General features: G+C 43.3%; 1 protein-coding gene across 7 annotated transcripts in view; it reads left to right on the top strand.

Moving 5' to 3' along the window:
- The window catches only part of LOC132523277 (neuronal calcium sensor 1), a 162,658-nt gene that overhangs the window by 9,608 nt on the left and 129,763 nt on the right, over nt 1-23,287 (top strand). For all 7 annotated transcript variants that reach the window (XR_009541459.1, XM_060154069.1, XM_060154071.1 and 4 more), the window contains exons 2-11: nt 6,178-6,300; nt 6,609-6,659; nt 6,911-6,990; nt 8,030-8,169; nt 10,067-10,104; nt 11,688-11,744; nt 15,641-15,751; nt 16,102-16,235; nt 21,217-21,292; nt 22,847-22,920. Coding sequence is in view for 6 of the 7 variants with exons in the window: in XM_060154069.1 (XP_060010052.1) it covers nt 6,178-6,300; nt 6,609-6,659; nt 6,911-6,990; nt 8,030-8,169; nt 10,067-10,104; nt 11,688-11,744; nt 15,641-15,751; nt 16,102-16,235; nt 21,217-21,292; nt 22,847-22,920 (884 nt within the window). In the remaining variant the exon portion in view is untranslated. The remainder of the gene's footprint in view (nt 1-6,177; nt 6,301-6,608; nt 6,660-6,910; nt 6,991-8,029; nt 8,170-10,066; nt 10,105-11,687; nt 11,745-15,640; nt 15,752-16,101; nt 16,236-21,216; nt 21,293-22,846; nt 22,921-23,287) is intronic.

The raw sequence follows: 23,287 nt of genomic DNA, 5'->3' as shown, positions 1-23,287 counted from the left end.
CACGTATAAGTGAGACTGTGCAGTATTTGTCTTTGTGTGTCTGGCTTATTTAACTTAGCGTAATATCTTCCAGGTTCATCTGTGTTGTTGCAGATGACAAGGTTTCCTTCTTTTTTAAGGCTGAAAAATAGTCCATACATAAACACACATTTTCTTTATCCATTTATCTGCTGACAGCTACTCAGATTGTTTCCATATCTTGGCTATTGTGAATAATGTTACAGCTATCTCTTCAAGATAGTGATTTTACTTCCTTTGGATTTATTCCCAGAAGTGGGATTGCTGGATCATATAGAGGTTTTTTTTTTGGCCGCGCCCTCATCTTATGGGATCTTAGTTCCCTGACCAGGGATTGAACCCGGGCCATGGCATTGAAAGCAGTGAGTCCTAACCACTGGACTGCCAGGGAATTCCCTAGAGTTCTAATTTTAATTTTTTGAGGAACCTTCATACTGTTTTCCATAATGACTCTTCTAATTTACATTCCCACCAACAGTGTACAAGAGTTCCCTTGTCTCCACTCCCTCATCAACACTTGTCCTTTGACTTTTTGATAATAGCCATTCTAACATGTGTGAGGTGATATTTCATTGTGGCTTTAATTTACATTTCCCTGATGATTAGTGATATTGAGCACCTTTTATGTCTTGAGAAATGTCTATTCAGATCCTTTGTCCTTTTTTAAAAAAATTATTTATTTATTTTTGGCTGTGTTGTGTCTTGTTACTGCGCGCGGGCTTTCTCTGGTTGCAGTGAGCGGGCTTCTCATTGTCATGGCTTCTCTTGTTGCGGAGCACAGGCTCTAGGCGCACAGGCTTCAGTGGTTGTGGCATGCAGGCTTCAGTGGTTGTGGCACGCGGGCTTCAGTAGTTGTGGCTCACGGGCTCTAGAGCTCAGGCTCAGTAGTTGTGGAGCATGGGCTTAGTTGCTCCACGGCATATGGGATCTTCTCGGGCCAGGGCTTGAACCCGTGTCCCCTGCATTGGCAGGCAGATTCTTAAGCACTGTGCCACCAGGGAAGCCCCTTTATCCATTTTTAAATCAGGATATTTGTTTTCTTGCTATTGAGTTGTTTTAGTTCCCTGTATATTTTGGATATTAACTAACCCCTTATCAGATACATGGTTTGCAAATATTTTTCTTAATTCTGTAGGTTGTCTCTTCACTCTGTTGATTGTTTTCTTTGCTGTGCAGAAGTTTTTTGTTTGATGCAGTCACATTTGTCTATTTTTCTTTTGTTGCCTGTGCTTTTGGTTACTATCCAAAAAGTTATTGCCCAGACCATTGTTAAGAAGCTGTTTTCCTATGTTTTCTTGTAGTAGTTTTACAGTTTCAGGTCTCACATTTAAGTCATTAATCCATTTTGAGCTGATTTTTGTATATGGTGTGAGAAAAGGATCCAGTTTCATTCTTCTGCATGTGGATATACAGTTTTCCCAACACCATTTATTGAAGAGACTATCCTTTCCCCACTGTGTGTCCTTGGCACCTTTGTCAAAGATCAGTTGAACATAAATCAGTGGATTTATTTCTGGGCTCTATATTCTGTTCCATTGGTCTATATGTCTTTATGCTAGTACCATACTATTTTGATTACTATAACTTTGTAATACATTTTGAAATCAGTCAGTGTGATGCCTTCAGCATTGTTCTTGTTACTCAAGATTGCTTTAAGGTCTTTGTGGTACCATGTGAATTTAGCATTGTTCTAGTTCTGTGAAAAATGCCACTGGAATTTTGATAGGGATTACACTGAATGATACGGATAGAATGGACATTTTAACAATGTTAATTCTTCCAATCCATGAATACAGCTTATCTCTCCATTTATTTGTGTCTTCTTTAATTTCTTTCATCAGTGTTTTTGTCGTTTTCATTGTATAGTTCTTCCTTCTCCTTGGTAAAATTTATTCCAAAGTTTTAAAAATATTTATTTATTTATTTTGGCTGCACTGAGTCTTAGTTGCAGCATGCGGGATCTTCGTTGTGGCATGCAGGATCTTTAGTTGTGGCGCGTGGACTTCTTAGTTGCAGCATGTGAACTTTTAGTTGCGGCATGCATGCGGGATCTAGTTCCCTGACCAGGGATCAGACCTGGGCCCCCTGCATTGGGAGTGCAGAGTCTTATCTGCTGGACCACCAGGGAGGTTCCTGTTGTTTTTTTTATGCTATTGAAAATAGAATTGTTTTCTTTATTTCTCTTTCAGATATTTTGTTATTGTATAAGAAATGCCACTAATTTTTGTATGTTGATTTTGTCTTGCAACTTTACTGAATTTGTTTATTAGGTTTTAAAAAATATTTTTTTAATTTATTTATTTGGTTGTACCAGGTCTTAGTTGCGGCTGGTGGGCTCCTTAGTTGTGGCATGGGAACTCTTAGTTGCGGCATGCTTGTGGGGTCTAGTTCCCTGACCACGGTTTGAACCCGGGCCTCCTGCATTGAAAGTGTGGAGTCTTAACCACTGCACCACCAGGGAAGTCCCATGAATTTATTAGTTTTAATAGTTTCTTGGAGGAGTCTTTAGTGTTTTCTATATATAACATCATGTCATCTCTGAACAGAGACAATTTTACTTTTCCCTTTCCAATTTGGATACCTGTTATTTCTCTTTCTTGTCTGATTGCTCTGGCTAGAACTTCTAGTACTGTGTTGAATAGTGAGAGTAGGCATCCTTGCCTTGTTCCTGATCTTAGGGGGAAAGTTTACACCTTTTCACTGTTGAGTATGATGTTAGCTGTGGACTTGTCATATTACAGCCTGTATCATGCTGAGGTACATTCCTTCCATACCTGATCTGTTGAGCGTCTTTATCATGAAAGGATGTTGTATTTGTCAAATGCCTTTTCTGCATTTACTGAGATAATCATAGGATTTTTTCCTTCACTTTGTTAATGTGGTGTATCACATTTATTGATTTACGTATGTTGAACCATCCTTGCATCCCAGGGATAAATTTTACTTGATCATGGTGTATGAGCCTTTTAATGTGCTGTTGAATTTGGTTTGCTAGTATTTTGTTGAGGATTTTTGCATCTTTGTTCATCAGGGATATTGGCTTGTAATTTTCTTTTCTTGTAGTGTCCTTATAGGCTTGGTATCAGGATGATTCTGGCCTTGTAGAATAAGTTTGGAAGTGTTCCCTCCTCTTCAATTTTTTGGAAGAGTTTGAGAAACACTGGTGTTAATTTTTCCTTAACTGTTTGAATACTGATTCAGTCTCCTTATTCAGATTTTCTGTTTCTTCAGATTGAGTCTTGGTAAGTTATATGTTTCTAGGAATTTGTCCATTTCTTCTAGGTACTCCAACCTGCATTTAATGTTATATTGTTATTACTTTGCAGTATTAGGGGATAGTGGTGTGAAAATGGCTTTCACCTCAGATCTGTGTTGAAATCCCAGCTTTACCACTTAGAGTGTCCATAGTCTTGGGTAGCGTTTCATCTCTGAACTTGTGTCTTCATCCTTGTCATGGGGATACTGCTTTTAACCACACTGGGCTGAGTAAGGATTAGACATCATAGGAAAGCCCTTGGCACATAACCCAGTTCTTGGTAAGTGCTGAAAACAGGGAGTTGTGATGCTGTTGTGATTGTTTAAAATATTCAAAAACATGTTTTTAATAGCATTGTATTATCAAGTGAAATGCTATACAAAAGTGAAAAAAAAAACAATAAAGGAATAGAGTTTGTATAGAAAAAAATCACTGTTATAAGGTTACAATTGAAACATTTTCCCCCCCAAACCTAGAAAATAGACATTGTGGTGGACTATGTGATATAAAAATCGATTAACAGGCTTCCATTTTTGCTACACAGCATCTAAATGCGTGATAAATTAGAACAAACATACTTTTCAAAATTTAAACTTATTGAAGTATAATATACATGCTAAAGAAAATACTCATTGTAAGCATACAACTCAATGAATTTCCACTGTGTAAGAATACTTGTGCAACCAGCAACAATGTTACCAAGCATTTCCAGAAGCTCCTAAAGGCCGCATCCCCCAAGTGACTGGAAAGTCTCTCCCTACCAAGAATAACCAACCACCATCCTGAGCTCTATTGCCTTTAGCATATTTCCCCCAACGTTTGAATTTGAATTTGTTATACCTATGGGGAATATGGCTTGTTTTGCTTAGTGTTATGTCTGTGAGATCCATCCACGTTGCGTGGGGCAGGAATTTTTTCATTTTCCTTCATTGTCCCTCTGTAGCCCTTCTCATCTATGGATTTTGCCGGAGTATTAAGCCCTAAAGTCCAAAGTGATCCATCATATGTAGCTGAATTAATTTCTGTCCTGTGAGTCTAGGATGGTAGTAGCCTTGTAATACCTTCGGGAGAACTGAGAAGATGCCCACTCAAATCATGTTCCGTGGAGGTTCATCTCTCGTAGAGTCCCAGGAAAGACTGGGAGCTTTAGCTTTTCTGGTTTTTTGTCCCCCCGCACACACACACCCTCCCCGCCCGGTACAGTGAGGTCGGGCCTCTCACTGTTGTGGCCTCTCCTGTTGCGGACGTGCAGGCTCAGCGGCCATGGCTCACGGGCCCAGCCGCTCCGTGGCATGTGGGATCTTCCCAGACCGGGGCATGAACCGGCAGAGTCTCAACCACTGCACCACCAGGGAAGCCCAGCTTTTCTGGTTTTTGTGGTCTAGCAGCTCTCCAGTGTCTTCTAGCAGATGACTTCTGGAAGATAACAGTTAAGTTATCTTATCTGGCTTTTTTTTTTTTCTCCCGGGGAGTGCTGGTTTGCTGCAAGCTCCTCCATCCCACCTGGAGGTGGAAGGAAGTCTAGCAAATGCATAGCTGGGCTCCTAGAAAGAGGAGGGAAAGTCCCACGGCCAGATAAAGGGGAGAGGGAGAGAAGGAGCTGAAACCCCAGAGGCAAAATAACACAAGCCAGGGCTGCCCCAAGGCGTAGAAATCTGGACCCAGAGCCTTGGATTTTGAGCAGCCGGTGAGGGAGAGCAGGAGCCAAAGCCCCAGACCCAGGCCGGGAGGGCCGCCGGGACTGTGTCCCTCTGCTCGGCTCGTAACAGCAGCCTCTCCAGAGCTCTGTTCCTCGAGTGAAAGAGTGGGCTAGGAAATAGAGCCCTCCTAACGGCAGTAAAACGTGTCTTAGCTATGGGAGGAGTCAGTTTGATTTTTCTGCTGAAGATCTGATCCTTAGCCTCTCATCACAGGCGTTTGGTGTTTGCAATTAGACTACCTCTTGAAGTCCAGAAGCTCCACGTCTAGAAATAAAAAGTTACCCCTCATACAAAGAAACAAACTGCTAGGAAAGTCAGCAGAGATGACCAAGAACAGAATTAGGGGTTTCAGAGCTCCTCAGTATGTTGTAAGAGAGCTATATTTAAAATGAAAGAAACAGCGGATAGAGTTCTAAAACATGAGCAAGAAACAAACACTACCATTAATGGCTCTGCGGATTTGAGGAAGAACCAAATCCGAGTTTTAGAAAAGTGCTTAGCATAATGCCTTGCATTCAGGAGCTACTTAATAACTGTGCACATTTGGGCAAATAATTCTCAATATAGAACTCATGACTTTGCACAATGTGAAGCGTCTTTGTGGAACCTCAACTTTAGAAGTACTCACTAATATCATTGTTCCGTTGGCCCTAAAATTTGTTGACTGAGTTGACATTGGAATCACCATTTTGAGATAGGTTCAAGTAACGTTCAGATAGTCCTGTTGTCCTGCAGTGGGAGGAGCCGCTTACACTAAAGCGCCTCAGAAGGTTTATATAAATGAGCGCATTCTTGGAGCAGCTTTGGCCTCTTCCCCCCGCCTCCATGTTTTGAGTGCCTACTGGATGCCAGGCCTTGTACTTGAAGGAAGCATGGGAGGATGACTAAAACACTGTTCCTCCTTTCCTGGAATCCACATTCCGCAGGCCATCGAGTCTGCCCCCTGGACCCTTACAAATACACTGGAATGAATCGAATCTATTGTGTGTTTCCTTCTGCAAAATTGTTGCTATATTATGAGTATCTGATGAGTCTTCTTCAGCTTTTGGAGCAAGAACACAGCTGTCTGTATTACTGAATATATAGAAACGTTGGTTAGGTAGCAGGGAACTAGGTAACCATAGTTTTCCAAGCAAATGAATATGTTAACTAATCAAGTTAACTTCTCCATGTTACTAATTCCACCACTGCAAATCCTTTTAGGATGATGTGAGGCATAAGGTTCATCTGAACACCTTTGGATTCTTCAAGAATGGGTACATGATGGTGAATGTCAGTAGCCTTTCAGTGAGTGAGCCTCAAGGAGCCACAGACAAGGACGCAACTGTAAGTGCCTTTCCAGGAGATCTTTTCTGTTGCTTAGGTGAAAGCTTCACCCCATACTTAAATATGAAGTATCAGAATGTAGAGAAAATTAAACTTGTGAGCGGGCGTCAGATAGTTTTATTCTTAGCAGTTAAGTTGTAATTCTTGAATAATTTTAGTAACAACTGATCCTTCTTACAAAATGAATGCTAAGGAAACTAAGAGGTGGCCAGACCAAAAGAGTCACCTTTCTGCTCTTGGAGTAATGAAGGTAAGGGCGCCCGGGCATCATGTGGTTATTTACTTCCATTGTTTTTACCTCCTCTTAGATTGGATTCAGCCTAGACCGCACAAAGAATGATGGATTTTCTTCTTATCTGGTGAGCGTCAAATGCGTGACCTGATCACTCCCTTCACTCGAACCCAAGACACTGGGTGGAAACACCCTGCTTCCGTCAGTGCTGTTTTCTTGAGGTGGTAGCAGCTTTGACTTGCAAGCATCTCTGAGCACCCACAGTTGTGTTATTTGAATGGAGTCTGGGCCACTTATTTGCTTAGTTCCTGAAAACGTTTTGTTCTTACTCTAGTGTGAATAAATAAGGTGGTGTGTAATTGGGTCTTCCTTTCTCAGGATGAAGATGTGAATTACTGTATTTTAAAGAAACAGTCTGCCTCTGTCACCCTTCTAATCCTAGACATCTCCAGAAGTGAGTAAGTAATTCTACTAATCCTTCAGTTCAATCCTAGAGTAAAGTTAGGGGGAATTTGGTAGTTAAGTTACCATTTATTGTCTGCCACATGCCAAATATTTTGCTGAGTGCTGGAGATTAAAAACAAGATGAGGAAGACAGAGGTCCAGTCCTGGAGGAGCTTCTTGATGGATGAGGGAGACAGAAGAGCAATACAAACGATCACAGCAAACTAGAGAAGTAGTAGAGCAGAGAGACTGAGGATTGCAGAAGAGAAGGGAAAGCTTCAGAGAAGTGTTGGTGCGACCACGCTTCTCATGAATAGCCTTTACAGATGAGTAAGAAAGGGAAGAGCATTTTAGGCAAAGGGAACGTGATATACAAAGGCAGAGTGGTGTGAAATAGCATGGTGTGTTCAGTGAAGTGAGTGCGTTGTCTGCATCCAGCTGAGGGGAAGAGAGGAAGGCTCCTCCCCGTTCAGTGCTAGACACGTGCCCCTTGGTACGAGTGATGGGGCCAGCTGAGGTTGCGTGTCCACTCAGGCATGGAAACTTGCTGGTTCCTCCTCAGGCGGGATGGGGCAAACAAAATTGCGGTCTGGTAAGCAGGGAGAAGGGAGGAAATGCATATTAGGCGGGCTACTAATAATGCTCACTGCCCCTCGCGTGCTCCCCACGGCTTCACTTTAACATCTTACTGGGTTTTTTTTTACCTCTTGTTCCTTTTCCCTTGTACACCAATTTGTTGAACACATTGCACATACTTAGGGGGGAATGTGTACCTCAGAATTGTATGGTTGCTACGAACTTAAGCTTTAGAGTGAGACTGCCCAGGTCCTCGCCCAGCTGCTCACTGGCTTACTACTCTTGGGCAGGTTCTTTAACCTTTCTGAGCTTTCATTTCAACATCTGTAAAATGCGGATAATAGGATCTGCATCATAGGATATCATGGGACTGCATGAGATGATGGATTTAGAGCTGGAAACAACACCTAACTTAGAACACTTACTGGCCATAAGCATTACTTCGAACTCTTTTTCTTCTGTCTTGTTTGAATATAGAGTGCGAATAAGATCTCCACCAGAAGCTGGTACCCAGTTACCAAAGATCATCTTCAGCAAGGATGAGAAAGTCCTTGGTCAGAGCCAGGAACCTGGTGTTAACGCTGTTTCAGCAGGAAGCCAGACTCAGAAAAAACAAGGTAAACTGTGAGGTAGAAGCGAGCATTTTCTTCACTGCCCTGATCTGTAGATTCTGTTTTGTTCCTGAGTAAAAACACATACAATCTTAGCATTATTTTATTTTTGAGGTGATATAAAAATATGTAACAAAGAAAAATGTGGAAAATATGGGAGAAGAAATGTCATTTCTCCTTACTCCCTGTGTTAGAATTTTAGTAATTTATATTTCCTTCTAAACTTGTTTCCTAAGTCTAGAATATTTGATTTTTAAAACTCATACACGTTTATAATTTTATAAGCATCCCTGTTCACTCAACTTTAAGTTATTTCATACTTATCAGATATCCCATTAAATGGATACTGTAATTTGCTCAGCCTTTCCCCTTAAAGAGACATATTTCAACCTTGATGCTATTATATTAAAACATTGCTACATCAGACATTGTTATTTGTAGATTTTTTTTCATATGTAGAACTTTCTTTAGGATGGGTTCCCAGAATTGGAATTTCTGGTTCAAAGGATATGAATACTTTTGAGAATATTGATACATATTTTCATTCCTCTCCACATGAGTGGTGTGAATTTATACTCCTATTGGGAAATATATAAGAATAGTGCCCACGTCACCATGTCCTAGACAATACTGGGTTTTTGGTTTTGTTTTGTTTTTTAAATTCTAAAGTGAAAGGCAAAAAGGTAGTCTTGATTTTGAAGTCACTTTTTTTTTTAAATTAATTAATTTATTTTTGGCTGTGTTGGGTCTTCATTTCTGTGTGAGGGCTTTCTCTAGTTGTGGCAAGCGGGGGCCATTCTTCATCGCGGTGCACAGGCCTCTCACTGTTGCGGCCTCTCTTGTTGCAGAGCACAGGCCCCAGACGCGCAGGCTCAGTAGTTGTGGCTCACGGGCCTAGTTGCTCCGCGGCATGTGGGATCCTCCCAGACCAGGGCTCGACCCCGTGGCCCCTGCATTGGCAGGCAGATTCTCAACCACTGCGCTACCAGGGAAGCCCTGAAGTCACTCTTATTACTGAGGCTGCTCTTTTCCTCCGTATGTTGATTAACCAATTTATATTTGTCACCTCTTTCATTAACCTTTCATTAACCGTTTATCTAATAATTTATATGAGTGCTTTAAAGATAACTATTTATTGTATTATTTATGTGTCTTTTTCTCGGTTTGTCAAAATTCTAACCCAGATTAAAAGATGTGCAGAAATGTTACATTTGTGTGATGATGTAGTTTCACGTATGTGCACCATCTCCTCCTCGTCTAGGTTCCTCAGGCTCACATAACCATTCCCTGGGCAGAAAATCTTCTTTTCCTTATTTTTTTTCTGAAACTCTCTCCCTTCCTGCAGGGAATTTGAGATGCTGTCTTCCTCACGAAGAGGGTCTTAAGTAAAAATAAGACACAGCTGCCCTCTCTGTTCATTGAAAGAAGTCATTAGCAATTTCTACACTCCTTGCTGTGGAAATAAAAATAATATGCTTTATGCTAATATTATTTCCTATTTTTCCATGTATATAAATAAATCTCATATATTAGATATATATGTATTTTAAACAATGATCTGTTTTCAAATGTAATTACTTAGAAGATAAGGAAGTCATTCCACGTGGTATCTCTGACAGTAACATGCACTAGGTTATTTAGAGATGATTTCCCTCGTCTGTACTGAATATTATCATTTATTAGATTGCATTTATAATAGAACAGGTTGCCATTTGCGGCTTCTACAGCTCAGGAGTGTTTGGGGTTCTAAGCAGATGGCATTTCACAAGATGGCACGTGGCCTCACCGTTTTGATTGTTTCAATTATTTGATATTAGACGAGCTAGAGTCTCATAAAATGATACTGTAATATACATATGAGCTGAATCATGCAATAATAACTCTTAAATGGTTCTGCTTCTAGACAGTGGAAAGTCTGAAAGAAGTACAGTGGATTCAAAGGTAAGAAATAACCTGACTTAAGCTCTCAGCTTTCCTGGGTGTAATATGTTTGTCTGTGTATGTGTGTGCGTATAGGAATGTATATACATATGTATATATGTACACACACAGGTGCGCACACATACATCTGCATGCCTGATCTACAGGGGGTTGCCTTCTGTTTGGGGAGATAACTTAGGCACTCGGAAACAATTTCAAAGTAAGACTGAGTGCTGAGCTATACAGCACTTACATGATAGAGGCTCAGATAGTGAGAGGAGAGGGAAGTGGGCTCTCGGAGAGCCCTCTGGAGAGAGGCGTCACCAGGGCTTGAAGTTTGGTAGATTGGGGAAGAAGAGAGCGAAGGAGGTGAAGGCCATCATGAGCAAAGACCGGAAGTGGAGATGAGCATGGCAGGTGCTGGGCACTGGCCTATTGGAAGTAAAAGCTACCTATTTGGGAGCAGAGAGAGGTGTCTTAGTTAACAGAGGGCTGGAAAGTTGAAGGCATCGATGCACAGAAAACAGGAAGTCATCGTGTGTTCTTGACAAGGATGGAATGTGATGCAGAAGGTGTTAAGGGAAGGTCATAGTTCTGAAGGAACGTGCAGGGTAGCCTTGGAGAGGGAGACAGTGAAACTAGAGGGACCAGGAGGAATGCTGTTGTGATAATACAGGTTTAGGGTGATGAGGATCTGAACTAGAGCAGAGCTTTGCAATCAGTCTGGGAGGTCATTTGGGGCTGGTGGGAGGGTAGGAGAAGAGGTAGATTTTTTTTTCCCCCCCCAGAGGTGTAGGAAGTAGAAATAGCAGAAGGAAAAACGGGAAGTTTTGGTTTGGGATATCTTGATTTTTCAGTGATGGGACATCCAAATGGCGGTATTTTATTTTGTTTTAACAGCTTTATTGAAGCATAATTGATATATAATAAACTGCACATATTTAAAGTGACAATTGGATAAGTTTTGGCTTGTGTGTATACCTATGAAACGACCACCACAACAAGAGAGTGAACATGTCCATCACCCCAAAGGTTTCTCCTGTCCCTTTGTCACCTTCCTGTCCCTAAGTAACAACTGATCTGTAACTATAGATTAGTTTTACAGAAGCTGCTATAAATGAATTATGCAATACCTACTCTTTTTTGTCTTCTCTCATTTAGCGTAATTATTTTAGGTTCGCCCATGTTGTTCCATGGGTCAGTAGTTCCTTCTTTTTGTTACTTACCTTCAGTCTGTCATACTGGTGGCAGTTTGTAGATCATTTGAAGTCGGGGATAGAGCCCAGGTGCTGTGTCAGGGTGTGACCTGAGTTGGCATCCGTTGTCTAGCGGAAGCTTTAAGACTAGAGAGGTGTTCAGTAGTGAATATGGGGTATTGAAGAGACAAGAGGTAGATGAGAAAAGGAAATGGGTAAAGAATTACCATTCTCTGTGAAAGGTGATTTCATACATCTTGAAAAAATGGTGAATTTCTTTTTCAGTGAGCTTTTGAAGAAAGCTTGGGTTTAAGAAAAGCATGTTCTGGAGTTTTAAAATTTTTATTTTTATTAGCATGCTTTTTCCACCAGTCTCATTCTAAAATAGGTCGTTAATGTCTTTTTTAGGCAACAGGAGAGAAATCCTTTTCTGTTCGTAATAATGATGGGGCAGTTTCATTTCAGGTATGTATTCTCTTTCAGTCAAGCTTCGTAGAATTTCTCTCTACCATGTAAAAGGGTGAATTTTAATAGAAATTTTGAATTGAGGAGTAGAAATGTAGGTATGCTATGTGTCAGTCACTTGAATACAGTAGCTCTCTCCATAGCAAACCTACAAGGTGGGTATTGTTACCCACCACTTAGCAAATCATAAATCTCTGAGAGAGAATAACTCAGAGTGTTATGTTCAGTGTGAGTGAGAAGGCCCATATTCCAACCCAGTTCTCCCTGGCTGTCCCCACACCTCTGCCTCTCCAATCCCATGCTGCCTCCCACTCAGAGTGTGTCAGAAACACAAACTTCTGTACCTGAAAGGACCATTGTGATCTTCTAGGGTGATGTTGTCATTTCAGAGATGAGTTCACTGAGCCTCAGAGGCCTGACTGACCTGCTCAGCTGTCACCATTGTTAACTGCACATGAGTGTTTATGGCAGCATCACAGCCCATGTGTGGGGTCCGGGGGAGGACACTGGACTGGATCTCAGAGCACATGTGCTAGCTGGTGACCTTGGACAGCTCACTCAGCTTCTGAACCTCGCTCTTGAATGATCTGAAAATGGAAAATTAGGGCACGTGTCTCACAGGGTTGTTAGGTGTATCATTCTTCAAAAATAAAAGTGCTTTGTAAAGCACTATACAAATAATCTTTTATCATTAATTTGTAAGGATCACTGTCTCTTTCCTAACCAGTTTTCATTAATTGAGGTATAATTTGCTTAGAGGGAAATGCCCAGGTCTTACGTGTATGGTTCAGTCAATTCTGACAACTGCATGCACCCACATAACCCACTCTCAAGATTCTCTGTATTTTTACCATCTCCGAAAGTCCCCCACCCCTGCCTCTGCTATTCTGATTTCTTTCACCATAGATTCTTTTGCCTATCTAACAATTTTTATATGTTCTTTTAAGTTTAGTGACCATCGGTATTAACAGCTAACTGAGAGCTTTTGGGGTGCTCATCTGCTCTGAATCCTCAACAGCTTCCCTTCTGTCTCCGAGTAAAAGCCCAAGTCCTTCCACGTGGTCTGCAAACCTGCATGGTCCAGCTGCTTTTCACCTCAGCTCCTGTTTCCTCTCCACCCCCTGCTTATTACTCTCTTCCAGCTACACAGGGCACCTTGCTGCTGCTAGAAAAGATCAGGCCTTGGGCTCTGCTCTAGCTGTACCTGCTGGAGGGACATTCATCCCTCAGAATCTGTGTGATCAATTTCTTCCTCCTTCAAGTCTCTGCTCAAATGTCACCTTTTCAACAAAGCTTCCTCCAATTGCCCTGTTTTAAATGCAGCACCCCCCGCCCCACCCCTGGCTCTGTTTTTTCCCTTAGTGCTTCTTTCCAACATACGGTATACTTGTACTTATTTATTGTATTTATTATCTGTCTCTCCCTTTAGAAGGTAGCCATAAGGGCAAGGATTTCTATCTGCTTTTTTTTTTTTTTTTTTGCATTATGCGGGCCTCTCACTGTTGTGGCCGCTCCCATTGCGGAGCACAGGCCCCAGACGCGCAGGCTCAGCGGCCATGGCTCACGGGCCCAGCCGCTCCGCGGCATGTGGGATCTTCCCGGACCGGGGCACAAACCCACGTCCCCTGCATCGGCAGGTGGACTCTCAACCACTGCGCCACCAGGGAAGCCCTCTATCTGCTTTATTGCTGCTGTATATGAAATTCCTCATCTTGGGCCTGGCCCATAACAGGCTGCCCATCAGTCATTATGGAGATGAATGAGTGAGTCAGACATCGTGCTAAGTACTTACATGTCATCATTATCTCAGTTCATCCTCCCAACAGTCTGTGAATTAGGTACTATTATTATTCTCCTTTTACAGATGAGGAAACTGAGACTCAGAGAGGTTAAGTAACTTGCCCAAGGGGAGGGTTCAAACCCAGGTTTGTCTGACTCCAAGGCCCATGTGTTTAATCACTTTGCTTTACTACCTTCTTAAGAAAATACAAAAGGTACTTTTCTGTCTTCTTTCCCTCACTTTAAAATGTTTGTTAATAAAATAAGTATTTTGAATGTTTCTTTTTTAAGTCACAAAAGGAAAGCATTTATAGGATACACATTTGTCAGTTACTAGTGCTTTGTGTCAAGATGAGTACTGAGGGGAAAGCAGCATTTGTGGTGATTCAGAACAATTGCTTCAAACAGCCAGTTCATAGGGTTCTTGGGATGCATAGAACAGGCAGCACACAGAATGGGCAGCTCGCTTTCTCCCTGGCTTCCCCTCTCCTTGTAAAGAAGCCGGCAGGTGGCTCCTTAGTGTTCTGCTACCCAGTGTCCTCCCAGTTTTGGACAGTACGGTCATTCTGAGCTTTTCTGCTCCATCCACAGAGGAGGTCTGATAGTTTATCTACCTAGAGCTGGAAAGGGACTGTCAGGGCTTACCCCAACCCTAAAATTTTCATTTTTGCTTTATTTTGTTTTGTTTTGTTTCCTTCAAGTGTCAGGTGTCTACTCTGATCCACCATGATGGTTCTATTGATTTTTTTTTTTTTTTTTTTTTTTTTTTTTGCAGTTCGCGGGCCTCTCTCTGTTGTGGCCTCTCCCGTTGCGGAGCACAGGCTCTGGACGTGCAGGTTCAGCAGCCATGGCTCACGGGCCCAGCCGCTCTGCGGCCTGTGGGATCTTCCCGGACCAGGGCACGAACTCGTGTCCCCTGCATCGGCAGGTGGACTCTCAACCACTGCGCCACCAGGGAAGCCCCCTATTGATTTTTAAAAAAATATTTTTTAGAAATTTCATGAGAGTCTTACTTTTGTAATTAAAATTACATGTTTAGAAAAGTTTTCTTTTTGTGGCTACCTTGGGTGGACGGGAATACATGCTCTCACTTTACAGTGAAGAGTTTGGGACATGGTTTAATGCTAATAATTTCAGCTTGAATAATTCTTGGTCTTTTCTTTTCGTCTTCTTGTCAGATGTCTCTTTTTTCCCCCCATTCTTTTAAATTTTGAGATATAGTACCTATAGAAGAGTGTATAGTACTTACGTTGAGTACACGTAATTATAAATAATCACCTTTGTAACCATCACTCGGGACGAGAACTAGAACAGTGCCAACACCCCAGAGCCCCCTTGTGGCCCTCATGCTCCTCTCAACTCTAGAGTAGCCCCTATCGTGAAAGATGTTATAAGCATTTCCTCCCTTTTCTTCATAGTTTACCACCTATATATGTAACCCTAATCAGTATATTTTAGGCTTTTAGTAAAATGTTCTCTGGAATTGATTAAAGTGTCACATTCTGTGATCTTTTTATATATATACATTTTTAAATTTGCATTAAACTTCATTTGAATACGTGAAATACTGTTGAAAACAAAGAAAAATATCTAAATGTAGAAAATGTAGCCTCTGTTACTGTTGTTTAAAATCATAGGGGTAAATTTTGATGAGGGAATACTGGTCCTTTACCTTTTCAAGTATCAGATGAACCTCCTTTCTTTCTCAGAAGTATTTTTTACCAAAGAGCAAAACAACAATATGTGGGCTTGAAAACTAGAAAACTGTATCTTAGGTTAGCTCTGCAGACTTCTGCAAAAACCCATCACTGATGGATAAATATGTGATAAAGCAAGTGTAGTAAACTGTTAATTGTAGAATCTAGGTAGTGGGTACATAGGTATTCACTGTATAATTCTGGTAACCTTTCTGTTAGCTTGAAAATTGTTATAACAGAATATTAGGAGGGTATCACAGAATAAGAAGCCGTCTGCTTAGACTCTGCTCTGGGAGAGTTTGATTATCTGAGTAAGCAGTCTGCTTTCTTCTGTTCATGGTATTCACGATTTATTTCTAAGATTTAAAATTTTAGCCGAGGATTTGGCTACCCTTAAATTTTTTTCTTCTTCACTTTCAGTTTTTCTTTAACATCAGCACTGAAGACCAAGAAGGCCTCTACAGTCTTTATTTTCATAAATGCCCTGGAAGTGAAGTACGGTCTAACGACAAGTTTTCATTCAGCCTCGATGTGAGTACCATACAGAAACTCACATGTGGGTGTTGTCAGCCGTGTAAAATGGGAGACAGTTATTTCTTTAGGAGAGTAGTTTTAAGAACACTTAGGCCAGAGTAAGAGAAACATGTGGCCAAAATAACATTTATGCCAGTGGGCAGGATACTTCAGCAGAGGGTTCATAAATAAGAAAATATAAAGCAATTTAGGGTGTGTTTACGCTCTCAGCCTATGCATTAAGAATGTGGTTGTTATCTGCTGGTACTCACTTTCTTGAACTTCCATGAAACAGCTAAGATTCCAGATTGCTGAATATGGGATGATCTGTTTCTGAAAAGTAAAAATTAATGTCATGTTGGTTTCAGATCGAGATCACAGAGAAGAATCCTGACAGCTACCTCTCAGCGGGAGAAATTCCTCTCCCCAAATTATACATTTCTATGGCCTTTTTCTTTTTGCTCTCTGGGACAATCTGGATTCACATCCTTCGAAAACGACGGTAAATTATCACCTCCTTGAGCCCTTCATCCAAGAGCGTTCGGGGATTTATATAATTTCACCTTTGCTGTCTTCTGAACCTGGAGGACTTGGCACTAGCGATCCTGTTCTCTCCAAAGGGCATGTTCCCCGAAACAAAGGGAGACCGTACAGGAGCCTTGCCGCCTGGGAGGCCTTTGCATGCCTTGGTGTTTGTTCACTTCCCATTGCTTTGTTTAAAAAGCAAATCCAAATATTTCAGTAATACACAAGCAAAATAAAATGTATAAGCAAAACATTTCCATAGCGAGGACACTGGAGTCCAGGACTCAGAGTGAACACATTGGTCCCATTCAGGGGCTCTTTGTTCTTAAGAGATGAGTGACGACAGCCCAGTGCCTGGTGGGAGCATGGAGTTGCTGCTGAGCGCTGAAGGCCCCAGCACAGAGCCTGGGCAGGGTAGATACTGACCTCCAGGGGATCATCACTCGAGAAAAGCTCTTCAGAGCCCACCTGCCTGACTCTTGGCCTTTCTTCTGAAATCCCTGAGGCTTTAACTTCCTGTTCTTGGTACTTGAGGGGAGCAACAGTGTGTGTGTGCAGGGAGTGTTTGCGTCCCTCCCCCTAAATGGAAAACAATACTAATTTTCAGTTAAAAAATAGTGTGAAGTGTTTGTTATAGTATAAGGCCCATGAACTGTGTAAATGATGGTATGTGAATATGGTATTATAATATGGATTTAAATTCAGACAATAATTAAGCACCCCCAAGTACCAGATACCTCTTTCTCTGGAGCGGTGGGACAGAGTGAGATCTCTAACCTCTGGTGGCCAGATTGCCTTCTAGTGGACATGTTCAGCTCGGGTACTGGGCTCTGCTGGGTGTGGTTGCTGGTTCCTGTCTGTTATAAATCTTTTACATCCGCTGGATGGAACTGTGTCTTGTTTACTTGTGAAGAACCCTACATAATCATGTTTGGACTGGAGATCAGGCAGCCATTAATAAGAAAAAAAGAATCCTACAAATTCAGGCCATAAAAGGTGGTTGGGGGGCGGCGTTTGGTTTTTTTTTGTTTGTTTGTTTGTTTGTTTGTTTTTGCGGTACGCGGGCCTCTCGCTGTTGTGGCCTCTCCCGTTGCGGAGCACAGGCTCCGGAGGCGCAGGCTCAGCAGCCATGGCTCACGGGCCCAGCCACTCCGCGGCATGTGGGATCTTCCCGGACCAGGGCAGGAACCCGCGTCCCCTGCATCGGCAGGCAGACTCTCAACCACTGCGCCACCAGGGAAGCCCTGGTTTGTTTTTTTTTAAGAAAGTTTTGCTTTTGCCGTTATTAGAAAAGTAAGAACTAGGAGTCGGAGACCTGATTTCAGGTGTAAATGCTGTGACTCTTACTGCCTGTGTGCCTTCCTTCGCTCTAAGCCTCTTTCTCCTCGGCTACAGAACCGGGACAGTCATAACTGCCCTGCCTTCCCCTCAAAGTCTTAGATCCTTAGTTTTCTTATGTGATTCCCCCTGAAATGATGTGTACAAGAGTGTTTTGCAGATCAGGGTGCTATGCAAAGATGAGGGACATACAAAATAGTTTAGCCAGATGTTCAGTGGTATTTTAATTTCCTTTTAGTTAGCGATGCAACAGTCATTGTCGTTGGTTCACTTACATAAAATCGTGGCAGCAGTTTAAAACCTGTGATTAAACGAGGCTGACCTACTTTGTACAACGTATTTTAAACTTCTTGTTGAAGTATAGCTTATATACAGAAACGTATCATTTCAGCCCTCTGCCCCATCCCCGTGTTTTTTTTTTTTTCTTTTTGCGGTATGCAGGCCTCCCACTGCCATGGCCTCTTCCTTTGCGGAGCACAGGCTCCGGACGCACAGGCCCAGCGGCCATGGCCCACGGGCCCAGCCGGTCCGCGGCACGTGGGATCCTCCCAGACTGGGGCACGAACCTGTGTCCCCTGCGTCAGCAGGCAGACTCCTAACCGCTGCGCCACCAGGGAAGCCCCCATCCCCGTGTTTTTCCAGGAGTCTCACAGCCAGCCATGTGAGTCACGTCACAGATGTGACTCCAGGGCTGCCAGCGCATTTCAGAGACTTGTAGCCCCTTAGTGCTGGAGGGAACTGAGAGATTTTTTGCCTTGTCTTATTGAGGCCTTGAGCGGGGAAGTGAGAGACATGGCTAGCATCCCCCGACAGAGCTGGCCCTGGGACCCAGAGTGGCTTGCTGTGCCTTTGTGGTTCTGTTGTGGGCCCCAGAGCACGGGGAAGTGGGAAGGGAACGTGGGCAGCTGATTGGTTTGGTACCTGCTCTCTGCCCAGCCAGGCACTGAATGTCATGGCTCCTTGAGGCCATTGTTGGCCCATTTTCAGCAGAGGTTTCTGAGGCCTAGAGAAATGAAGGTCGTCAGGGTGGAACCCGCATGTGAGCCAGGTCGATGTGGCTCCCGAGATCTTTCCTTCATTCACATAACGGCCCAGCCATCAATGCTGTAACTTGGACTGCGAGTCTTGGTGGCCAGGGTGTGTGGTGAGCACAGCCCTTGACGGTTCTGCTCTCTGGGTAAATCTCATTACTATTCAGGAGGGACAGACTACTCTGGCCTTGACTTCCCTTTCGACCTTCAAGTAGGTAGGCACTGGAGCAGGAAAGTACCAGGGAGGAAACCAGTCCGGAAACTGGGTGTGCGTCAGCTCACGACACGCCCTCCTTATCGTTCTGTGCAAGGCCCTCTCCTGTTTTATTTCCTGTTCCTTCCCCGCACGGCCAGCCACTCAGATGCGTTTAGTATGTGTTTTGGGGATATTTGTGTATTCTTGTAAACAAATAATGTTTATTGGTATTGCATGTATTTTTTTATATAAATTTATTTATTTAATTTATTTATTATTTTTGGCTGTGTTGGGTCTTCGTTGCAGCACATGGGCTTTCTCTAGTTGCACCGAGCAGGGGCTACTCTTTGTTGCAGTGCGCGGGCTTCTCATTGCGGTAGCTTCTCTCGTTGCAGAGCATAGGCTCTAGGCGTGCGGGCTTCAGTAGTTGTGGTGCACGGGCTTCAGTAGTTATGGCGTGCAGGCTCTAGAGCGCAGGCTCAGTAGTTGTGGCACACGGGCTTAGTTGCTCCGTGGTATGTGGGATCTTCCTGGACCAGGGCTCGAACTCGCGTCCCCTGCATTGGCAGGCGGATTCTTAACCACTGTGCCACCAGGGAAGCCCTGCATGTATTTTTAATTTATATAAACTGTTCCATCTGTAGGTATTGTTTTTGTACATTTTTCACTCAGAATATCCTCTTTAAGATCTAGTCACATGGCTGCGTGCACATCCAGTTCATTACTGTCCAGCTACTCCATGTCATCCACAGTGAGCGTCCCCATTCCACTCACCCACCCCCTTAATGGTGGACCCCTAGGTTGTCTTCATTTCCCTGCTTCCCCATACTGTCATGATCCACCCTTCCTCCCTGTCCCCGGAGGGGTCTGCAGCCTCTGAAGTACATTCTCGGAAGGAGGTGCCCTGGGTGTCGGGGAGCTCTCCTTTAATTTCGCTAAGTGCCACCGGTTGCCCGCCAGGATGCGTGCCTGTGCCGGCTTATGCTCCTATGACACGTGTGCCAACACTGACACCTTATGTTTTGCCAGTGTGACGGGTATAAACTGGTACCTCATTTTCTTCTGCATTTCTCTGAATATCAGTGATATGAATTATCTTAGCAGAGACATGTTAACCTTCTGGGTTTTCCCTCTGTGACTGCCTGTACTTGCATATTTTTCTGTGGGATTTTCTGTGTTTTTCTTGTTGCTTTGCATAAGTTCCTCACACATTCGGATCTCAATCCCTTGCACGTCTTAGACATTGCAAATTTCTTCTCCCAGTTGAATTGTTGAGTAAAAATCTTTCATACTAATGGAGTCACAGCTCTCTAATTTTAGTCTTCTGGGCAGTGCTCCTTGGATCTTAAGAGGCCCGTTCCTACTCCAAGGTTACAAAATGTGTATTTTATGCTTAGCGGCAGACTCCACCTGGGTTGTAAGTAAGTGTGAAGCAGAGATCCAGCTTTCCTTATTTCTTATATAGGTTTGAGCTGATTTTTTCCCAATGTCAGTCATTAAGCAGGCTGTTCTTTTCCCACTGACTTGGTATCACCTTAACTATCAAGCTTCTGTACACACACGAATCTATTTATAAGCCTTCTGGTCTGTTATGTTGGTTTACTTGTCTGATGCGACACCCATTTCCCATTTTTTACTGCTGTGGCTTTGCAGAATGTCTTGATATCCGAGAGTGGGAGTCCCCACTGTAGCTCTTACTCAAGCCTTTGTTTGCTTTCTTTAATAGAGTTTAAGACTTTTCTCCATCATGGTTTTGTTTGTCTTATTAGGTTAATTCCTAGGATGAGGCGAGAAGGGGTAGAGAGGAGTTGAATGCCTGGCAGACTGAAGGTGGACTCGTGCCCGTAGGGGGAGGTGGGGCAGTGGGTGCTTTGCGCCACTGTCCTGGTGTGTATGGCAGGTTCCAGCTGTGAGGGGGAAGAGGGGGCACAACCCCAGCGCTTTCTCTTTGACCAACCCTGCTGCCTGGCTCCAAATCCTCCTCTTCTGGCTACAGATTTCCCCTGTAGCTGTACCTAATCACCTCTGCCTTCTTGGGGATTTCACGCCATTTTCATAGATCCGTCTGCCTCATTCTTGCCTCTGCGGGCTTTCCAAGGTGGTTTCTGGAGAAGAAGCTGGCAGCCTGTTTAGATTTCCATCTTATCAGGCCTGGAAACCCATTGTGCATAACTCGGCTCCATTCACAGCATTGAATTATATAGTAGAGGTGACTTGGGCTCCATTCCAGGCCTTTTCTGCTGGCAGCAACCACTTGTTTAAAAAGCTTTGTGTTTGTGGTTTGCTTAGATTATATTTACTGCCTCCTTATAAGTATATGATGCCTGGAGCTTCACCTGTTCTTTGGGAGTATGAAATATTCCTTTAATTCTTTTCTCTCTGTTTTTACATAGGAATGATGTATTTAAAATTCACTGGTTGATGGCCGCCCTTCCTTTCACCAAGTCTCTTTCCTTGGTATTCCACGCAGTACGTATTAGTATTTTGGGGTCATTTACGAAATGATGTACAATGCCTATACTGTCTGGAAAAATAAAGTAGAAGACAGGATACATCAAATAAGAGATGAAAGAATACCTTTGTCATGAAGCCTCCTTTGGTCTGGGAGGGACTGGTCACGGAGATAAATCATCACAATCTCCCTAATACTAGACTTGAGATCTTCAGACGTTACCTTCAGACTCAGTTTTCTCAGAACACTTGGTGGGTTTTTTTGGGTTTTTTTCCCAGTCATTTCTTGAGATTAGTGTGCCACCTGCTGAATGGTTTCCATGACTTCCTTTATTTTTCCAAATATTCCCTGCGGTTCCCGTTTGATATGAAGTTCAGTGTTAGGATACTTATTTGAGAGAAAACTGATGCTCTAAAGATTGAGGCATAAGAATTGAGCTTAAGCTTTGAATATTTAGTACTGATGCAGATTGAAATGAGCCTGCCCATGGGAGTCAGATCACAGCTTCCCTGATTTGTAGGCCTACGAGGTATCCATGGGTTATGCGTGAGGGTGACAGTCTCCAGACATGTGCACAAGATCCTACTGCACTTAAAAATATTGTCACAGAAAAAGTAATAATATAGCCAGTTACAATCTCAAGAAATGACAATTATTTGGATAATTTCCCATTTGGGTGTAAGGTAAAAGATTCTTTCTGGAACCATGTAGATAACGAATGATAAGATTCTCCAGTCACTTTCATATCTAGACAGCCATGTGTGGGAGAATGAAAGATGTATAAAGAAACTGATGTCAGCTTTGGGAGTCCTGCCTGGAAGCATATGGGCCACTACTGAAACTGGTCACTTTAGTTAAAATGCACTGGTGATTTCAGGTAGCTCTAAATTTACAGATTTTTTTCCAAAGATAACATAGTTGAAGCTAGGTGATCCCACGTAGATTTTTTTACTGACTTTACTGACTGATTTATTATGTAAGCAGCAAGGCTATGAAAGGTAAAGCTCTTGACTGGGGCATTGAAAAGACCTGTGGCATTTGGAGGTCTTTTTTTTAATTTGTTTTTTGGTGGTTTTATACGTCATTTTATTTTATTTTATTTTACCTGGGCTACGGCAGCGAAAACCTGGAATCCTAACCACCAGGGAACTCCCTTGGAGATATTAAAGAATAGGCATCCATTTGCCAGAGTGAACCACCTGCCTCAAGAGAGGGGCCCTGGGACTTCCCTGGTGGCCCAGTGCTTAAGACTCTGAGCTTCAAGTGCTGGGGGTGCAGGTTCGATCTCTGGTCGGGGACTAAGATCCCACATGCTGCGTGGCGCGGCCAGAAAGAGAGGGACCCAGACTAGGTGTTAGTGACATGGAACCCTTGCGTCAAGTTCCTTGTCAGGACGCAGGTTTCCTGACATTTGTAGTGCGCTTACAGGCTTCACTGTGCATCAGCAAGCTCAGTATTACGGATTGGGAGCGGGTGTCCCCCGTCATGAGGGCGCTGGTGGCATTTCCTGTTCTGCTGTGTGTAAGGCTTGTCGTAGATGATCTTCCTGAAATGCACTTGTTTGATTGCAGATCGACTACCACTATATCTCCTCCCAGGGCTTCCCGATCGAAGGGTGGGCTGTGGTGTACTACATCACTCACCTGTAAGTATGCAGAGTGACCAGGAAGCACCCATCCTGCCAGGTGGCTTGCCAGACAAGATGGGGCAGCCGTGGTAGGACGAGACCTGCCCCACGTTGACTGGCCCTGCCCTCGCAGGGCAGCCTGCCGGATTCCTGCCAGGCCTGAGGCGTGTGGCGTGCAGTGGCTGTCCCGACCTGAGAGCTCGGGGCTGTCGACATGCTCCTGCCGATCAGATAGTGGGGCGCATAGCTAGCTAGCTAGCATGTGCCTGAAAGTGCTCCTCACTTACGGTGAATTGCCTGAGTCTGGCCACCTGTCTTTTGCCGGCAGTGCGTGAAATCATAGAACGAGCTGTACACTACAACTCCCAGAGTGAGATGCTAAAGA

The sequence above is a fragment of the Lagenorhynchus albirostris genome, chromosome 7 (assembly GCF_949774975.1).
Source record: "Lagenorhynchus albirostris chromosome 7, mLagAlb1.1, whole genome shotgun sequence".
NCBI classification, from domain to species: domain Eukaryota; kingdom Metazoa; phylum Chordata; class Mammalia; order Artiodactyla; family Delphinidae; genus Lagenorhynchus; species Lagenorhynchus albirostris.
Note: the sequence above shows the minus strand (reverse complement) of the source record. Positions and strands in the feature narration are given on the sequence as shown.